Here is a 21,904-nt window from a genome sequence, read left to right as displayed (position 1 = left end):
CTTTTAATCAAATTTTCTTGTTCAAAATGACAAATATGGTGGTTTTAAATAATCATACATGTATAACACAAAGAAGGATAAAAATTGGAACCTCAAACTATAAATAAAAATATTTATTACATTAAAAATACTCTTCACCCCAGGGATGATTTATAGTTTATATTTTGATTTACATAAAGTGGTTTCCTAAAGGAAGGAAGAAGTCAAAGTGTGTTCAGAAGACAATATAAATAATGTATAGGACAGGTAATATCACAGTATTACAGAATTTGAGAATTGGAAGGAATCTCAGCTGTAATTTATTATAACACATATTCAAAAGGACTCCCCACTAGAACATACCCCAGAAGTGATTGTTCATCTTCTGCTTGACAATTGGAAGGAGGGAAAACTCAGGCAACACTTACGCAGGCAGGCCATTCCATTTTTGGAAGGCTGTAATTGTTATTAAGTTTTTCTTTACATCAAGCCCCAGTTTGCCTCTTAGGAACTTCCAAGCATTAGTTGTCCTGATTCACCCTTCTGGGGACAAACAGAACAAGTTTAATCCTTCCTCCCTATAATAGTCCTTTAAATATTTGAGCCTAGATCTATCATGGCCCAGGTGCCCTGCAATCTGTTTGTTTCTTTTTTCTCTACGCCATAGATAGATTTCTTCAACTTAAGCCCATATGTTATTGACCCAAAGGCATTTTTCAACCACCTATTTACCCTCCTCTGAATATTCTCTAGTTTATCAATATCCTTCTTAAACTAAAGTCCCCAGAAGTGAACACAATACTCCAGACGAAATCTGACCAGGGCAGAATACAGTGAGATTATCCTGGAAACTATGTCTCACATCATTTCTTTATAAAAACTAAATTGTTTGGTAAATTCCCTATTTGTGTTCAAAAAACGGGAGGTCCTTCAAAACTGCCTACATCAATCACTTCAGGGCAGGCCAGGTGTGGCGCCTCCCAATAAATCAGCCAAATTCCAATAATATTACCACATTCTCCCCTTTTAGGGGAGGAAGATTAAATGCTCGCTGAGGGGAGTCTCACTCTCTTCCAGAGTTTCCTTCTTTCAGGTCGTGCAAGCAGCAGGGGCAGACACCCTAGGTGGTGAGTTAACATAAAAGTCCTGCTTTTCTTTTGGACTAGCTTAACTGGAAATGAGCTGGGGATTGTATAGACTTAGGTTAGAGCTAGGAGGATTATCAGTATTTCTTTTTCCCTATTCCCTTATCTTTGATTTTTATTACTTTCACCTTTGCTGTTTACTTTATTCCCAATTAATAAAATCTGATTCATTTGTGGAACAGAGGCTGTTAAGCTCCTTGTTTATTGGTCTGGGAGAAATATCTAAAAAGGCAGTTTTGGAGAGCAGGGAGCTTTGGACCTAGAGGTCCCTCATTATTTCTGGGACCCCAATATTAGGGTGAGCCACTCAATTAACTCTCCATATATTAAATTTGTGGTAAGATTATTGGAATTTGGCTGTTTTCTAAGCCTCCATCAGGGCATCTTATGTGTACCTGTCTCTCCTCCTGTTGTACATATATTCTCTCAAGGGTCTGTTTCAATTCTTTTAGAGCCGAGAGATGTTGGGTTTCCAGCTGCAAAGGCTCTGGAACATTATTTTTTGTTAAGGATATCAGGGGTTTAGTGAGCTCCCCAAAAGAAGGGATACACTGTCTGCAGAACCCAGTAGCTTCCAAAATGGTTCTTAACTGCTTCTTAGTAGTGGGGGCAGAAAGTTGTTGAATGGCCTGGATTCGCTTAGGAGAGACAGAGTTCCAGCAACCAGAATAAAGCCTAAATATTCTACCTGGGGCAAACACCATCGCACCTTTGACTTGGACACCTTGCGGCCTCTCTTGTGTAGCTCTAATAATAAGTTATGGCTATCTTCCTGACACATATCAGCATTAGGGGAGGCTAAAAGTAAGTCAACATATTGTACTAAAGTGGAGCCTTTAAAGGTAATGGAGGCCAGATCCTGCTGTAAAATTTGGGAAAATAATGTAGGACTGTCAGGTCCACTGTGTATTTTTCCAGGTGAAAGCAAATAAGTATTGGAAATCCTCACTTCCTTTTAGTACAAATCAGACACAGAATAGAATTTCACCTTGTTTAGTCTACCTTTTGATGTGAAATTATCACAGATAAAAGCATAACACTAAGTTTTGCTGTGTAACCTGAAGGTCTATGCTCTCTTCACTTACCCTTCCCTTCCCTTGTGACAAAAATTAGCTTCTGGTCCTGGGCTGAACCTCTGTTGAACCATGCTCAGTTAAAGTTACTTTGAAAAGAATCATAGCAATATTCATAAAACTAAAAAATGACTCAATTAGTTCCCAGGAAAGTTTTACCCTCTGATCTAGAATTGTAGGATTTTTAGGTAAAGAGTTTTTAAAATATTAAAGACCTCAGGGACATCCCTTCATGGACATTCTTTTCTCAAGTAATGATAAAGACAACTGACTGATTTATAAAACAAAAATCAGGTTTATAAAATTCCACTAGCAGAGGCATATATCAAAATAGGCAATAGTTTTTGTTGTTGATGTCATTGTTTATTTGTTTTTGTTCTTTGTTTGCTCTTTGCTCTCAGCTCCTTCCATCTTAACATATGGAAAAGGGGAGAAGAAAGAAGAAAAAAAAAAAACAGTCCCTTTCAGACAGTGGGAATAGGCTTTAGATGACACTGGATACCCCAGAGTGATCTAGTCTGCTTTCTACTTCATTCAACAGTTTCTGATTTGATGAGGCCAGTAATGCTGCCACTCTTCTATGCTACTTCTTTTCTTCTGGTGTCCCAAAACTGATGTGGCTGCCATGCCCTCTTTATGAAAACTTTCATCAGTATAATAAAATAACATCTTCCCAAGGCAGCTGTTGAATTGCCTGGAAGCTTGTGATTGAAGAGATAAAAGTCAAAAATTATTAGCTACTCTGCGTGCACATGAGTGTATGGGCCCGTGTGTGTGTGTGTGTGTGTGTGTGTGTGTGTGTGTGTGTGTGTGTGTGTGTGTGTATGTGTGTGTGTGTGTATGAGAGAAACTATAGTAGATGTTTTGATAAAGTCCTCCAACAAATTTATTTCTACTCATAAGATAGGCTAAACAATAAAAAAAAAAGAAACACTTTCTAAGCATCTATTAACAGAATAAGATCCAGTAACTTAATTTAGAACTACTGATGTGATCTACAGGGGAGAATGATATTCAAGCTTCATCAGAACATAAAGCAATTTGTGAGATTGCTGGTTATACATTTTACATTTTCCTTCAGTTCTGCATTATCACACTACTCCAAATTTGAATCTCCTCTGAACTCATGAATAATCAGCCATTTTCCAAGTCAGCTGTCCTTGAAACTGCTATAGTCAACTACTCCTATGTGTTCTGCAACCAACTGTTCCTCCATTCACTGAAACCACACACTTTTCTCTCTGGACCTAGGATCCAGAACATTTCAAAAGGACAAGGTCCCTTACAATCTTGGACATGTCCACCTGAAGGCAGATGCTTGGTTACCTACTCTGTAAAGGAAATACAAATCATAAAAGGCTAGCAGAGGTCCAGGTACTGGCTTACCTAGTTAAATCTATGTTCCCTCAGAGGCCCGTCATAGGATAGTAGTGATAGTTATGGTAGTAGTGGTTGGGGGATGGGTGCTACCTATTCCCTCAATATCTTGCACAGGAAAATAAAAGCAGAGAGTACACCACTCACCACAGGAGAGAGAGTCACAAGCTAGACACTGTCTTCTTGTAACTACTATAGCACCTAGCTCCCTTGCCTCTTATCATAGAGCAGTGGTGTACCAAGGGACAACAAAGGTTTCCATATATGATATAAGTTTTTCCTCTCTCCCACATAGATTAGGCAAGTTTTTCCTCTGTCCCTGGGATATAACCAGCTCAGAGGACTGTAACAATTAGAATGATGCCACCTTCTGGAGACTTACTGTAGAAAAGTTCCGCCATGAAAGGAAGGACTTTGAGGGCAAGAACATGCATCTTTTCTTTGGCATCAGGAAGTGACGTTTGCTAGTGGGAGGAAGAAGGAAGATCCGGGAGCTCTGACTGGGGCTCTTTCCTTTGGACTCTGGTGGAGAGCGGAGCTAGAAATGTGCTCTCCCTTTAATAGATAGAAGAATGTAGGCCTTTCTCTCTCTCTTTACCAAATTCTTATTCTCTTTAATAAATGCTTAAAAGTCTAACTCTTGCTAAAGCTTATAATTTATTGGCAACCACTCATCAGATATTTTAGACAGAACAGCAAGAATTTTAGCCCTTACAAGACTAAGCTGTGCTTTCCTTAACATACCTTCTTGGTTTTTTAAAATCATAAAAAGGACACCATGTAGAATTAGGACCTTTCAGATTTAGCAGATGACCAAAAACCATAGTAGTCAGGTCTACCTACTCCTAGCATGGCATCATACTAAAATGTCAAGTTCTTTTGGTAACGGGTCATCAAAGAGGCCAAAGCAGTCAGAAAGATTGTCATTTTCCCAAAGCCCAAACAATGAGTCACTATGTTCTTGTAGGTCCTGGAAGTTACTAGGAGAGCTGTGGATTCATATTTCCTTGGATGGCTCCTAGAGGACCATTCACCTTCATTACAGGGAAAAGGTAACTTATGACATCTTCAATACAGATTGTATTCCATCCACATCAGTGTTGCTGACTCATTGTGTCCCACCAAAAGCAAAAAGAGAGGGGTGGTATTCTTTTTTTTTTTAAATGCTAAAACAGTCAATACTTTTATTTTTATACGAAGTCATAATACAAATATAAGCTGCATTTCTGCCCCACTCTTCCTGTTTCTTCTTTCACAGGAAGTGGGAAGTCTTCTTATAAGTCTGGAAACTACCTCTGGGGCAGTTTCCAAAAAGAAAAACTGCAAGCTATCAACAATCATGACAAAATGCTCTACCTCTTTAAAAATAATGCAAATTAAAACAATTCTGAACCTTCACTTTACATTCATAGGATTGAATAAGATGACAAAAGAGGAAAATGGTCAGTGATGGAGGGACTGTGGCTAGGCACATGAATGCACTTTTGGTGGTGCTGTAGATTTGTCCAACAGTTCTGGAAAGTGAATCGTAATTATTCTAAAAAGTCACTAAAACACACACACATTTTTGCCTCAGTGATACCACTATTGGCATATAACCCAAGAACAGCAAAGATAGAGGGAAAAGTCCCATACATACAAAAATATTTCTAGCAGCACTTTTCATAGTAGCAAAGAACTGCAAGCAAACAATACCTATCAATTGAGAAATATCAAATGAATATATAGGATATGAAAGCAACGGAACATTTGTGCTCTAAGAAATGAATATGAAGTCAGAGCAATTTGGAAAGGCTTGTATGTACTCATGGTTGAGGGAAAGTAAGCGGAACAGGAAAACAACTTACACAACCACCACAATATAAAGGAACACAACACTGACAGATTTCAAAACTCAGATTAAATACATTCTGCTACTGTGACTTCAGAGGAGTGGGAAAGTGTTTCCCTTCCTTTGGCAGAGGTGTTAAACTATAGGTATAGAACAAGCAATAATTTACAGATACTTCCAATGTGTTTTTTTTTTTCCCTCACTGTGCTTATTTATCACTTAAGAGAGGGATGTACTGGGGGGGTAGGGGAAGGGGAAAAATGGGAAAGTAACAATGATGTAAAAGAGTGTCAACATTTTAAAAGGGAAAAGGGAGGAAAGAAGAAAAAAAATCTATGTCTGAGGCCCAGCACTATGATGTTCTGGTGAAATAGAACAAAGAATACAGAGCTGAGAAATGGGCTTCCTTCTGTCTTATGTATTTTATCTGTCTGGTCTAGGCATTGCTGGGCGAGTGGGCACCATCATGGGATGAAGAAGGGGCCTCATCATTGGAGGACCAGGCATCATAGGCATGTGGCCTCCCATAGGCATCCTCATGCCAGGAGGTGGTCCTACTGGCATCATGCCAGGAGGGGGAGGCCCCATCATGCTAGGGTGAGGAGGTGGGATCATAGGCCCTCCTAGTGGAGGAGCTGAGAACAGGTTGGGAGGAATTCTTCCTTGCTGAAATGCAGTGGTTGTTTTATCAATCAGGCTCTGGGCCTGCTCTTCCATCCATTTTTGATAATAGTCTCTCACATTCTCTTTGTGCTTCCTGCCACTGCAGTGTGTCTTCCTCACAGATGGAGAATCATGAGTGAGGTACGTATCGCAGTAATCACAGTAAAACTTGGGCATGGTGTCGTACAGTTGCGCCTTATTCTGTCCGAGGTAACTTGAGAACAAACTGGTTGGTTTGCTCACCTTCTTCACCGTATCCCTTAACAAGTTGTCCACAAATAAGGCTAACTTCAGGATGCTCTTATCTGACAGATAAAATGGGACCCAACTCTTCAGCCAGATACTCAGAAGGGATCCTAAAGGATGGACTACACCCCAGCAACGCGAAGACGAAAGCACACCGCCGCCGACTGCCGGAAGCGCCTGGCTGACCTCGGGAGGGAGAAGGGGGAGAGAAGGAGCGGAAGAGAAGGAAAGGGGGAAGAGGGCGGGGAAAAAAAACGGCAGAAAGCGAGAGAGAAAGGCGACCAACCGCTCCCAGCTCGCTCTTGCAGGGGAGGGGAGGGGTGGTATTCTTACTGGCCAACCACTGCTCCGTAGTACATGTCCTATATCCTTCCAGAGTAACTTCCATAGCTATGACGTTATCTGAGAGTCAAGCCATTGGTGTGTTATGGTGCATTTCACTATCGCAATAAGTGGTTGATTCCCCATGAAGGCAGAATAGGATATTTTCACATGATAACAGGTGAAATGAATGATATAGTTGTACTGGAGATACACCCTAACTTTAAGCAAGGCTTAGAATATGGCTCATTTTCCCACCCTCCTATTATTCACTCTTTGGGATCATCCATAACCCCCTCATACTCACTGGAGGTTCACAACCTCCATTTTGAAAATCATTTATCTAAAAAATAGTGAAATTTGATGGCCAAATCCTTTCGTTAGAGACGATTCAGTGGTGGCCTGGCATCTTTGCCACACTGATTTATAAAGACTGTCCAGATGTCCCAGTTTGCTTGCTTATCATTATCTATTTTGGTTTTCTTGCTATTTTTCTGATGGAAGGATGAGAAAGCTATTCCCAAAGTAACTTTACCCAGTGTCCTTGGGACCCTTATTCTGTAACTCCTTAAACCTTCATAAAATAAATATGCGCCTTTTCCTGCTTGTGATTTTGTCTCTGTGGGAACTTAAGCTGATAAAGCTATTGCTGAAGTGTAGCACAGTAGCTCCCTAGGGATCCCTTTCCACTGCTCCAGCAACTTTTTTCTTCACTCTCACTTTTAAAAAAAATCACATTAAATACTAAAAATGTTTATGGCTCCAAAAGGAAGAAAAATCTCTTCAGTCTGAATGATTAAAAGGAACATTAAGTGACTGTAAAATAGAAGACAGGAGTTCAAATTCAAATAACAATTCCATTTGCAGGATAGAAATCAGATCTGATTTCTTTTGGACTTCAGCTGTCTGTTTTATAAAAGTGGCTCTGTGGGATAAGTCCTGAGTACATTTTCCCCCTGCCTTCTTCCTTTCATGTTCTCAGCTGCTTCTGGACAAATGCCCTGACACTTGAATCTTGTCCAAAATACGACTCTTCCAAAGGACCCCAAGGATTATTCTATGGGAACATTTGTGAAGGAGGTAATATGCAGATAATACTATAAAGAGAGTGTTTGGGGCAATACATATTCAGAGGTATGACACATGAGAATAATCAGGAATATGGATGCAGTACAACCCATATGGTTCAAGTCCCAGTGCATTTGAAAAATATCTTTCCCTGGCAGTATTCATGCAGCATGTCAGTTGGATAGGTTAGTCTCAGCATGTATGCCAACCTTGGTAATAATACATTTCAGAAGAGACATGACTAGGTATATGAAATGAATCACCCTTTATTAGCCACACACACATACAAAATGCCACTTTGGGAACTTTCTTATATTAAAATAGTATAATTACTATATATGATTAACTAGATCATCAAAAAGCATTTATTAAATCCACATTCATTTGCAGAATTGTTTTATATTCTATACACAGAAGACTCCAGCTATAATCTGTTTTTCCTGGAAGCTAAAAGTCTAAAATGAACAATCTAGGTCAAGGGTTCTTAAATTTATGTCTTGAACTTCTTTGCAAGATGGTGAAGCCCATAGACCCTTTTCCAGAATAATGATTTTAAATGTATAAAATAAATACAATTACAAAAGAAACCAATTATATTGAAATATAGATACCAAAAAATTTTTAAAACAAGTCCAAAGAACCTAACAATAAAAATCTGCAATATAGATACAAATAAATAAGTAGATAATATACAATTTTAAAAACAACAAGCCAATTTTATATTTATATATATAGAAATTAAATCTATAGCAGCTAGATGGCACAGGGGATTGAGTGCTGGGTCTGAAGGCCCAAAGACTCATCTTCCTGAATTAAAATCTGTCTTCAGACAGGTAGAAGCTGTGTGTCCCTGAGCAAGTCACTTAACTTTGTTTACTTCAGTTTTCCTCATCTGTATAATGAACTGTAGAAGAAAATGGCAAGCCATTTCAGTATCTTTGCCAAGAAAACACCAAAAATGGGGTCATGAAGCATTGAACAAGACTGAAATGACTAATAACAACAGAAATTAAAAAAAAAAAGAAAAGGAGAAATCCAAAGTGGAAAGCAAAGATATGCTTTTCATTGTAGTGATAACTAGGGTAAAACAAACACACAAACAAATAAATATTGACTGATTTTTTTTGGGGGGGTGGGGCAATGAGGGTTAAGTGACTTGCCCAGAGTCACACAGCTAGTAAGAGTCAAATGTGTGAGGCCAGTTTTGAACTCAGGTCCTCCTGAATCCAAGGCCAGTATTCTATCCATTGAGCCACCTAGCTGCCCCTACTGACTGATTTCTAAATTCAATATGATTATTTCCAGAAAAGTTATGTGTTTTTATTCGATCAGTTTAGAACAGGATTTATAAAAGTATGTGTGTGCCTTCCTGTAATGGACCAATTTGCCAATTGCTTGAAACCTCTGGGACCCTTCTCAGAATGATGTTTTTATTTTTATTTTTTTGCAAGGCAATGAGGGTTAAGTGATTTGCCCAGGGTCACACAGTATCAAGTATCTGAGGTCATATTTGAACTCAGGTCCTCTTGAATTCAGGGTCAGTGCTTCATCCCCTGAACCACCTAGCTGCCCCCAAGAATGATGTTTTTAAATGCATTAAACAAAATACATAGGATTACAAAGGAAACTTATCAAAATATATTTTAAAAATGAATTCATCAACACCTAATTAAGAACTCCAGATAGGATTTCCCAGAAGATAGAATTTCAGAGTCAGTTTGAATGATAGAATAAAAACAGCATATTATATAGAGAAAAGTGTGGGGAAAGTGTCAGGTAAGTGGCCCCGATAAGAAGAGAAGAGTCAGATTGGTATTACCTGATGGAATAGGATTTTGTAGTAATGCCTAAAGAGGAGAGGAGTAAATTATTTAGTAGAGATGGAAAGTGAAATAGTTCAAGGTGCCTTGATCAAGATATTTGAAACAGAGATTGAAGTTAAAAGGAAGGGGTGGGGGGCAGCTAGGTGACACAGTGGATAAAGCCCCAGCCCTGGATTCAGAAGGACCTGAGTTCAAATCTGGCCTCAGACACTTGACACTTACTAGCTATGTGACTCTGGGCAAGTCACTTAACTCTCATTGCGCCCCGCCCCCCCCCAAAAAAAACAACAAAAAAACAAGTGGGGTATAGTGGAATGAACACTAGATATAAAGTCAGAGGAACCAGAAAGAGGCACATGTGGGGAAAAACTGGATTCAAGTGTATATAGGGAAAGAAGGGGATGGACTTGTGAAATGTTATAAAGAAAGCATACAGGGGCACCTAGGTGGCGCAGTGGATAGAGCACTGGCCCTGATTTCAGGAGGACCTGAGTTCAAATCTGGCCTCAGACCCCTGACACGCTTACTAGCTGTGTGACCCTGGGCAAGTCACTTAACCCTAATTGCCTTAGCAAAAAAAAAAAAAATTAAAAAACAAATAAAGCATGCATAGAGAGTTTAAACTGATCACTTCATGGTTGAAGAATTCAAATGATCATAAAATATTTTTAGAGGTTAAATTTAGTTCTCACATTAAAATCATTCTTCATAAATGACAAATTCCCAAACTACAATGTGGTTGTCTTTGTTCAGTCATTTTACTAGTGTTCGAATCTTTATGACCCCATTTTCTTGGTAAAGATACTGGAGTGCTTTGCCATTTCTTTCTCCAGCTCATTTTACAGATGAGGAAATTGAAGCAGACAGAGTAAGTGACTTGTTCCAGAGTCATAAAACTAGTAAGTGTTTAAGGCCAGCTTTGAACTTAAGTCTTCCTGACTCTAGGCCCAGCACTCTATACACTGTACCTCCTAGCTGCCCCACCATATTACAATTACAGACCTCAAAATATCCTGGTGAACTCAATCAATAAACCTCACTGGAACTGGACCATTATTCCAGCCCAAAACTTTGCTCACAATTACTCCAACTTAACTTTCATTCACAGAACAAACATACACACACATTACCACCACCACCACCACTGACAATGACTACAGTAGTGACAATGACAACAGCAACAAACTCAATAATGTTTTCTCAATAAATTTTAGCATGAAAAATATTCATAATCTCTCAGATGCATGTAAGGAAAAGCTTTCAAACCACAATGATGTAGGCAAGGACATCAAGATTATGTGGGAGCCTAATGAGGTAAATGTCATCCATGTTGTCTTGTCTATTCCTGGAGTTTTATTAGGAATCCTTACAGTGATTTTATAGAGGATGAGCTTACATCATCATACTTTTATTCAACTACAAAAAGCAGCTATTTTATGCATCTGTGCATTGAATATTAACCATCAATAGTAATAACACGATGTGCCTCTATCCAAAACCCATACAAAAGAATGTGAATGAAATATAATGATGATGGCGATGACTATGATGAAATATTAACCCTTTCAAAGCCCAACCTTTGTCCATGTCAAGGGATGAGGCAATGGCAAGCAAGGGGTTGCCAGAGAGAGTGATGCATATTATGAACTTCATGTACCTTAAGATTTCAATGATAGCTGCGGAAACATGGCAGTGGCCAACTAGCATCTGGCTATCTCACTGTATTAATTAGCACACCAGTTAATATGATAGGATTGATCTTATGATCAGAGTAATTAACAGCAGTATAGAGTTGCAGGCTGGCTCTACTCTCAACCTTTATGATAATTAGTTTGATATGGAAGAAAGCAGGGCATATGGCATTCCTTCATATTTTGGTACCATAAAAAGAAGAGTTAAAAGAGAAAAAAATTCTAACCTCCCCAACCAACTTTTTTTTAAATAAAGTATTTTATTTTTTTCCAATTACATGTAAAGATAGTTCTCAACTTTTGTTTATACAAGCTTTCCAATTTCAGATTTTTCTCCCTCCCTCCTGCCTCCCCTAGACAGCAGGTAATCTGATATAGGTTATATCTATATCTATATCTATATCTATATCTATATCTATATCTATATCTATATCTATATCTATATCTATATCTATATCTATATCTATATCTATATCTATATCTATATCTATATCTATATCTATATCTATATCCATACCCATATCTATATCTATATCCATATCCATATCCATATCTATATCTATAATAACATTAAACATATTTCTGCATTAGTCATGTTATAAGAGAAAAATCAGATCAATGAGGAAAAACCTCAAAATCCCAACCAACTTTTAAAATTACTAATACTAAAACAAGCCACTTCATCACACCCAGTAATAGTAGATAGTAATTGTAAATGATGCTGGTCACTAAAGCAGGCAAACTATAAGTATTTGAAATACAATGCAGAATTCAATTTCTTCAGTTTATGCCAGTATTATATTGTAAGGCAACTAGAAAGAGATTTTACTACCAGTCAGGAAGACCTGAAATCAAATTTGACTTAAGAAACTTCCTACCTATATAATTCTGGGCAGGTCACACCTTCTGTCTGCCTCAGTTTCCTGAGTCTTTATCTTAGCAGTTCCTTTGTTGAGTACATCAAAATTGCTCTGTCATACTGCTTTTTGTCCATATTACTGACACTTCCAAGTCACACAACAAAATTTTACAGAGCACTGTGAGGCAATAATCAGAAATATCTTCATCCCTAAATTCAGATTAGATAGAATAAGACAGGGAAGAAAGGAGCTAATTAAAATCTGAAGAGGAAAAGTTGAAGAACTTGAAGAAATTGAAAATCTTCACTTCATGAAAACTACAGAAATACTCATTAAAAATGACAAAAATTACTGATATCTCAAACGTTTTTAAAGAGACAATTAGCATATGGAGGAATGATGTATGAAAGATACTTTTGAACTCTAATGGCGTCAATCCAACTAGCCAAACAACTGTTCCAAAACAGTCATCTTAAGAAGATGGTATTTTCTATAGCCATCACAAATGAACTCATTTTTCAAAATATTTTATTGCAGGTATAAAAAAACATTTCAGGACAGGGTCATGTAACCAGAAAAATCATGGATTCATCACTTTTTCTAGACCCCCACCCCTATAATAACAACAATTAACAACAACAATGATCATTACAATGAATTACATGCCAGAAAAATTAACTGGGCAACATAGCAACATAACATAGAATTCCCACAAGGGAAAATCCTTATGAATTAACAATGCAGAACTTTAATATCTTAAACAGTTCCCTCATTACCCCTCCTCCAAAGGTTCCTTAAGATGGGTCCCAAGTTAACTCACAAGCTTTTGACTGGGCCCACCTCATTTCTTCCAAGTACTGCAGTGACTCTACTTGAACACCTTTCCTCACCCTAAAAGAAACTCTGATCCTATACTGTCCTGCTGATAAACCTTCCAGTAAAGAAAAAGAAGGGAAAGGTGCCATAGGCTTAACCTTAGGTTAGGGAATCCTGAGGTTGAAGATAGATTGTGTTCCTAAAATATTCTCCACCCACCACCTTGTTTCTTCCTGAGTGAAACAGCTCCCACCCACCACCTACAAAGACACAAAGACCATCACCAATTCAGCTCAGCTGAGAGAAGGAAAAAAGTAGAGACAAAGGAGAAGCTGACTAGGGAAGGGAGGAGGGCAGCATATACTGCTGCTTGGGGCTTAAAGGAAATGGTATTGAAAATTTAGCTAGGGGAAGTATGTAATCCCCACAGAGAACTAAAAAGAAAAATGTCCGAGATGAATAAACCGTACCGATACCAATAGGAGGAGGTTGAGTCAGTTTTGCAGCTTGGGTCAAATGTGTACAGGAAACTCTTCACATATACAAATAAACAAAAGACTAATTTGATTTCAAGAGAAAACTACTTAATAAAAGTCTAGAATACAAGCAAATACATCAACAGATAGAATCCTAAAACTGAGTCACCATGCATCTATTAAATACAGTATGCTAAATGCTGAGGACATAAAGAACAATCTGCTTCAACTCAAAGTCTAATGGGATAGACAAACTGGATATTATCATAGATGTAATTCACCAACATTGAGGCAGTGGAGTAAATGCTTCTAGTACAATGTATAATTTTAGTTGGAATTTAAAGGAAGTCAAGAGAGGTACAATAAGTAAAAAAAGTCACAGGGGCAACTAGCTGGCACAGTGGATAAAGCACTGGCCTCGGTTTCAGGAGGACCTGAATACAAATCCAGAGTTAGATACTTGACACTAGCTGTATGACCCTGGGCAAGTCACTTAACCCTCATTGCCCTGGAAAACAAAAACAACAACAACAACAACAAATTATTAAAAAAAAAAAAAGCACTGACTTGTGTGATGAAATGGTTTATTTTAGGAATAGCAAGGAGGCCAATGTCACTGGATTACTGAGTATGTGGAGGAAAGTCAGGTTTAAGAAGGCTAGAAAGGTGGGAAATAACCAGATTATGAAGGGCTTTAAAAAGGAAAAAGTTTTGTTTGTTTTTGTTTTTGATCCTGGAGGTAAAAGGGAAGCAGTGGAATTTATTGAATGGTATGTAGGGAAAGGGTGACATGGTCAGACCGACACATTAGGAAGACCATTTTGGTAGCTGAATGGAAAGCAGATTGGAGTAAGGAGAGATTTTAGGCAGGAAAATAAATGAGTAGGTTATTGTAATAATGGCGGCATGAGGTGAGAAAGCCCGCACAAAGGTGGTAGGAATGTCAGAAGACAGAAGGTGGTATATATGAAGGATGTTATAAAGCGAGAATCTGTAGAACTTGGTAATTTATTGCATATGAGGTGATCATGAGAGAGAATAAATATTAAGGATAACATCTAAGTTTTCAGCCTGAATAACTTATTTTATTTATTTATTTATTCATTCATTCATTCATTCATTCACTCATTCACTCATTCACTCATCCATTTATTTATTTATTTATTCATTCATTCATTCATTCATTCATTTATTTATTTATTTATTTATTTATTCATTCATTCATTCATTCATTCATTCATTTATTTATTTATTTATTCATTCATTCGTTCGTTCGTTCGTTCGTTCGTTCGTTCGTTCGTTCGTTCGTTTGTTTGTTTGTTTATTTATTTATTTATTTATATTTTTTAGTGAGGCAATTGGGGTTAAGTGACTTGCCCAGGGTCACAAAGGTAGTAAGTGTTGAGTGTCTGAGGTCAGATTTGAACTCAGGTACTCCTGACTCCTGGGCCAGTGCTCTATACACTGCGCCACCTAGCTGCCCCAGCCTGAATAACTAGTAAAGATAGTGGTACTCAGAAAAATAATCATGACATTAGGAAGAAAAGCGAATTTTACGGGGAAAAATGAGTATTTTTTGTAGTTGTTGAATTTAAGATGTCTATGTGAGATATCCAATAGACAATTGAGGATGGGAGATTTGAAGTAAAGAGAGGATTTAGGATTGGATAAATATATCTGAGATTTATCTGATATAAATATTTAAATCTATGAGAGCTAATAAGGTCACCAAGCAAAACGGAGGGAGAAAAGATGAGGGCCCAGGATAGAGCCTTTAAAGGCAGAGAAGAAGACTGTTAAGATACAGAATACTACAGACCTCTAAGTGATCCTGAAGAAATAACAATGTGTCAAGAGTGAAATGAAAGACATAAAACAAGACATTAGGAATGGATGAACACCAGAATTTTGAGACCTCATGCCAGAATTTTAAAACTTAATTAATCACTATGGGAAAAATGAATTTATGATGGGAGCGATTAACAGATTTGAGACAGAAAAATACCGAAGCAGAATAAAATCTGTCAAAGGAGAAAAGTCACCATGAAAGCAGGATGTGAGATAATTTGCATATTAGAGATGCTCTCCCCACCTCAAACATAACAATATTTTTAAAAAGCCTGAACTCCATAATGTAGAAAACAATACAATAAAACTTTCCAGAGCTTTTTAATACAGACTAATATCCTAATATCCTAAAAATATTTTTCCAATAATTTATAGAATCTAACATCAAAAGGCCAACGATCATCTTTTTTATTAATTGTCTATGCTTACTTCTTTAATTTCATTTTCTTGTCTCATTTTTATGGCTAATTTTTCTATGCAATATTAAATACTAGTGGTAATAATGGATACTCTTGTTTTACCCCTGATTTTATTGGAAAAGTGTGCACGGTTTCTTCATTACAGATCATCCTAGCAATTGATTTTAAGTGGACATTTTTCATCATATTAAGGAAAGGAAAATTCATTTTTATATTTCCTAGTGTGCTTAAAAGTAAGAGGGTATTGTATGGATCAAACGTTTTTCTTCTTTTGTTAATTTTATCATGTTTTTCTTAAATTTTTGGTATTAATCTGGTCAATTGTATTTATGTTTCCTAATAATTAACTAACTTATCATTCATGTTATAAATGGAAGCTCTTCATATTGTTTAATCTTTTCTATTATGTTGCTACAGACTCTTTGCTAATTTTTATTCAATGTTGTACATTAATATTTACTAGGGATCATGAATAACAGTTTTTGTCTCGATTTTGTCACCCTGTGATTTATGTATAAGGACCATATTTGGATCATAGCAGTTTGATAGTGAAACATCATTCTCTACTTTTATATACAATTCATGTATGGTAACATTAGAATTAGTTTTTTAAATTGTTTTATGTAATTAATTTGCAAATGTATCTGACCTTAGATTTTTTCATATTTGATAGTTCATCAATGGTTTATTCATTTTCTCTTTTTAAGATTCTTATTAAAATTCTCCTTATTCTTGCTCACTATTTATTTTCATAAATAATTGTTTCATTTATCAATTTTGTTGTCAGTTAATTTGACATAATTGGTCTTAATAATTTGCTTTGTTTTTTATCTGTTGTGAATTATTTTGCATTTTTTATTTTAAAAGTTGATTTCTCTTATTTTTAAATGAGTGGTTCATCTAATTTATTAGCATTATTTTAAAAAACTCCTAATTTCATTTATCAATCCAATGCTTTTCTTCCCCCATTTCATTTATTTATTAATAAGTTAATAATAATGTCAATTGCTATTTATTTCTAAGGTTTGAAAATCTCATTGAAAAGGATAAAATTGGGACAGCTAGATGGTGCAGTGGATAAACACCAGCCCTGGATTCAGGAGAACCTGAGTTTGAATCCAGCCTCAGACTTGACAGTTGCTAGCTGTATGACCCTGGGCAAGTTACTTAACCTTGATTGCTTAACGGAAAAAAAAAAGAAAAGAAAAGAAAAGAAAAAAGAAAGAAAGAATGAAAAAAATAGAATGTGAGTTATTTTAAGGCCTATTTCTCTTTTGTCTTTGTGTCCCCGGTGTCTACTACAGTGCTTGACAAATAACAGGAGTTTAGTGCTTATTGATTAATTTATCCCATTTTAGATCCTTACAACATTTTGAGGTTGTTTGGGATAAGAAATTGTGGTGAAGAGAGTATGATAAGAGTGTGGAAATACTTGGTTAATTATAAGACATTATATAATTATCATGTCTTCCTGGTAGTATTTTCTTATAGGTTTGTTAAAACCAGTCACTTTTATAATCATAGATTCATAGAATCTTAAAATAGAAGGGTTCCCCAACCCACATCTGAATGAGAAACTTTAATAACAGTCACCCACCAAAATAGGTCATCCAGCCTTTCCTCAAAAGACATTGAGGCAACCCATTATATTTTAGATAGCTTGAATAATTAGTATGTCTTTTTTGACATCAAGCTTAAATTTGTTTCTTTGCAATTTCTATACTTTGTGCACTGTTCTGCCCTCTGGGGCCAAGCAGAAGTATAATTCTTATTCCATGTTACAACCCTTCAAATAAATCAAGAAAATTATTTCTCTCCCCCTCCTCCCTCCCAACTAATCTCTAGGTTAAACATCCCCATTTCCTTCAAGTGGTTTTAAATTGGTATTATCTTGAGCCATTGTATTAATCATCCTAGTAACTTTCTTTCATATTATCAATGCATTTCTAAAATATTGTTCTCAGAAATAACACCATACTTCAGATATGGTCTGACCAGGGCAAAGTACAGTAGAATTATTTTCTCTCTCCTGAATATTATACTTCTTTTAGTGAATTCCAAATCCTGTTCCCATGAAGAAAAAACAAAAGCAATATTGTTGAAACTAAATATACTTAGTGGCCAACAAGCTTAGGTTATATTTAATGTTGGCTTTTGTGATTGCCATTTTATGCCATTAGGAAAGGCTAACATCAGTTAGACAGCAGATAGCATCTGAAAAAGAGTAAATAAAGTAAGCTACTACCTGATAGATAAGATGAATATATCTTTGTTACATACAAATTGTTGTAAAGTCTTGTTTCTGAAAAAGGAACCATTAAATGGTTAATGGCAATTAAAGCATATGGGGGGGGAGGTGCTTATTTTTCAAGGAGCTTATTTTTCTCTCAACAATTTAGACAGAAAAATTAATTTCATTTTCTTTGGGCTTTTGAAAAATCACAGATAAATCTTGGAGTGAAACCAAAAGGATAAAAGGTATATTGAAAGCAAGCTGATAAAAAGCTAACTGAACTAGATTTCTCCAGTAAAATAAAGTATGATTTCCAGCACAATAAAGCATGATCACTATCAAGCATTATTTATCAGGCACTCACACTTTCCTGGTAATTTTCTACAGGAATACACAAAGGGATTCTATCTGAAGAGGATAATAATAAATTATTCAGTGATCTCACTAAGGAAAGTACAGCCTTTCATTACTGCTTAAGGATAAATGTTAACTAAATAGCTGGGAAAACCTCTTAATTTGTTAGAATATAAATTTTAATCTAAACATCACTGTAGATAAAAGTTCAAAGTGGGAATGGAAATTTCTAAACTTACTCTGATCTGTGAATGTCACCAGATTATTTAAAATATTTCCCAACCTAAAGATAGCTACCATTTTAGAAAACTGCAGTACTAGGTAATCATCTTCAAAAAGGTCAGAGAACTCATATATAAAAGAAAAGAAAAAAAAATTCTCTAAAGATAGAGAATGGCAACCACAGTTTTTATTCAAAATGTCTCCCTTAGATAGCAATAAAAGCAGTGTTGAAAGGTGAATGTAACTTAAATAAACCTCTGAAGATTTGCAGAGCTGCTGATGTAAAATGATTCTGAAATGATCTTTGCAGAGTGACATAATGACTCCATGGCACTGTGGAGAGAGTATTAACTCTGAAATCAGAAGACCTGTTATCAAATCCTGCCTCTGTCATTATATTTAACTGTGACGTATCAGAAGTGGATCATTTAACCTCCCTACTCTTCAGTTTCCTAATCTGTAAAATGAGTATTTTGAACTATATGTCAGATGAGGTCTCTTCCTCTATGATTCTATTTTACTGTTAAATGTCACAAGAGTAGAATCACTAGTAATACAAATAAAAAAAGATACTATGGAATTCAGTTGTGCAGTGGATTAATATGTTATTATATTTAGTACAGTCAAACACTTTAATATATTTAGTTCACTTTAAAACCACATATCTGAGGCAACAAGGTGGAACAGTAGATACTGCTGGGCTTGGAGTCAGTAAGACCCAAGTTCAAATTCTGCCTGACAGACATTAGCTATGTGACTCTGGGCAAATCTCAAAACCAATTCTGTTCTTCAGTTTACATTTGAGATTACCTATGTAAATTGAAATGATTGAGATAATATATGTAAAGTGTTGTTTTTCAGTTGTGTCCTATTCTTCATGACTTTATGAACAAATCCATGGAGTTTTCTTAGTAAAGATAATGAAGTGGTTTGCTATTTCCTTTTCCAATTTATTCACATTTTACAGAAGATAAACTGAGCCAAATAGGAATTAAATTACTTTGCCCAGAATCACCCACCTTGTGTCTGAGGTCTAATTTGAATTCAGATCATCCTGACTCAAGCTCAAGGCCAAGAACTCTATCTACTACACCATCTAGCTGCCCATTTAAATGCTATCTGTTATCACTTGTTATTATTATAATAAATGAATTTAATAGGTAAAAAAAATGAATTACACTCCAAGAAGATCTCCATAAAAGTTTCAGTTTTTCTATGTCTCCTCAATATATACCTGTTACTTTGCAATAAGGCAACTTAAAATACATTTACCATTTTGTCCTCTGCAAATTATCTGTTAAAATGTTCCAAATAAATATTTGCTTAAGTTTTCACAAATGAGGGTTAAAAACCTTTCGCTCTAACTCTGCAAGGTAATATTTCTGCTTAGTGGCCTATAGTATTGGCATACCCTTTAATTATTGCAATGATAGCTCAAATCTGATGTGACAAGTATTATTTTTTTTTAATTTAATTTATTTATATTTTTTTGTTGGGGCAATTGGGGTTAAGTGACTTGCCCAGGGTCACACAGCTAGTAAGTGTTAAGTGTCAGAGGTCACATTTGAACTCAGGTCCTCGTGACTCCAGGGCCAGTGCTCTTATCCACTGCACCACCTAGCTGCCCCAAGTATTATTTTTTAAAAATTTATTTATTTATTTAGTGTGCTTTCTATATGCCACTGGGTACTTCTATCCTCATTCAAAGTTATTGGGAAGGGGCAGCTAGGTGGTGCAGTGGATAAAGCACCAGCCCTGGATTTAGGAGGAGCTGAGTTCAAATCCAGCCTCAGACACTTGACACTTATTAGCTGTGTGACCCTGGGCAAGTCACTTAACCCTCATTGACTTACAAAACAAAACAAACAAAAAAACCCCAAAGTTATTGGGAACTGGAAGACTTAGAACATGAACTTTTTAAAAAAAATTTTCATTTTTTTTCAATTTTAATAGTATTTTATTTCTTTCCAGTTACATGTAAAGATAGTTTTCACCATTTGTTTTTATAACATTTTGAGTTCCAAATTTTTCTCCTTTCCTCCCTTCCCTACCCCCTCCCCAAGACAGAAAGAAATCTGATATAGGCTATATAAGTACATTCAAATTAAACATTTCTGCATTAGTCATGTTGTGAAAGAAGAATCAAAACAAAAGGGAAAAACCTGAAAAAACAAAAACAAAAACAACAACAAAAAAGTAGAAATAGTATGGTTCAATCTGCATTCAGATTCCACTCTTTTTTCTGGATGTGGAGAGCATTTTGCATTGAGATAGTCCTTTGGAATTGTTTTGGATCTTTGTATTGCTGAAAAGAGCTAAGTGTCACAGTTGATCATCACACAATATTGCTATTATTGTGTACAATGTTTTCCTCATTCTGTTTACTTCACTCAGCATCAATTCATGTATGTCTTTCCAGGTTTTTCTCAAATCCATTTGCTTATCATTTCTTATAGCATAATAATATTTTATGAAATTCATATGCCACAAATTGTTTAGCCATTCCCCAGTTGATGGGCATCCCCTCAATTTCCAGTTCTTTGCCACCACAAAAAGAGAAGCTATAAATATATTTGTACATGTGGGTCTTTTTTTTTTTTTTTTTTGCTTTTTTATGATCTCTTTGGGATATAGAACTAGTAGATGTATTACTGGGTCAAAGGGTATCCACAGCCCCTTAGCCCTTTGGGCATAAGAACATGAACTTTTAAAACACTATAGAAATAGAATGAGCATTTTGTTTTAAAAACTGAGGCACTGGGGGGCAGCTAGGTTGTGCAGTGGATAAAGCACTGGTCCTGGATTCAGGAGTACCTGAATTCAAATCTGGCCTCAGACACTTGACACTTACTAGCTGTGTGACCCTGGGCAAGTCACTTAATCCCCATTGCCCCACCAAAAAACAAAAACTGAGGCACTACTATTAAATTTATTGTGCATTTGATAGGTATTTTTTTTTTATAATGAAGTATTCTGAGATATCTAGAAAGAAAAGAAACATCCAATCCTAATATACAATGCTTACAACCTTATTTGGAGATCTCCTTTAATAGACACCTTTTAGCTCTAAGATATCACTATTACTTTATCAATTGTGATAGAAAGACTGTAAAATATTTAGAGGATTATTTTTATATAAGAATCCATGGCTTCAGATACTAATACAGATTTAATTTAAAGAAATTTCTGAAACTTTGGTCTTTAGGTACTGTAAAATGTCCGTCACTCCATTCTTAGAACTTTCTAAGTTGTTTCTTTGAAGTAGTGTTATTTTCTCGGTTGTGTTTAAGTGGGTTATGATGTTTTTGTTTGTTTGTTTGGTTTTGGTTTTTAAGCACCCAAGAATGCTCAGAGGGGCAAGAGAGGTAAATTCCATCAACTATCTACTAAATATTTTGTAGTATAACAATGGAGGTAATAGGAAAAGAGTAGAAAATAGTATCCATGAAAGAATTCCTT

At 36.1% G+C, this 21,904-nt stretch overlaps 2 protein-coding genes across 2 annotated transcripts in view; both read right to left on the bottom strand.

Annotated features, from left to right (window-relative positions):
- The window catches only part of LOC122735681 (contactin-associated protein-like 4), a 583,309-nt gene that overhangs the window by 294,515 nt on the left and 266,890 nt on the right, over positions 1–21,904 (bottom strand).
- Positions 5,829–6,245, bottom strand: LOC122735679 (U1 small nuclear ribonucleoprotein C-like). The gene has a single exon (XM_043977413.1). The coding sequence runs from the start codon at positions 6,243–6,245 to the stop codon at positions 5,829–5,831; it is 417 nt and encodes a 138-aa protein (XP_043833348.1).

The sequence above is a fragment of the Dromiciops gliroides genome, chromosome 1 (assembly GCF_019393635.1).
Source record: "Dromiciops gliroides isolate mDroGli1 chromosome 1, mDroGli1.pri, whole genome shotgun sequence".
NCBI lineage: Eukaryota > Metazoa > Chordata > Mammalia > Microbiotheria > Microbiotheriidae > Dromiciops > Dromiciops gliroides.
Note: the sequence above shows the minus strand (reverse complement) of the source record. Positions and strands in the feature narration are given on the sequence as shown.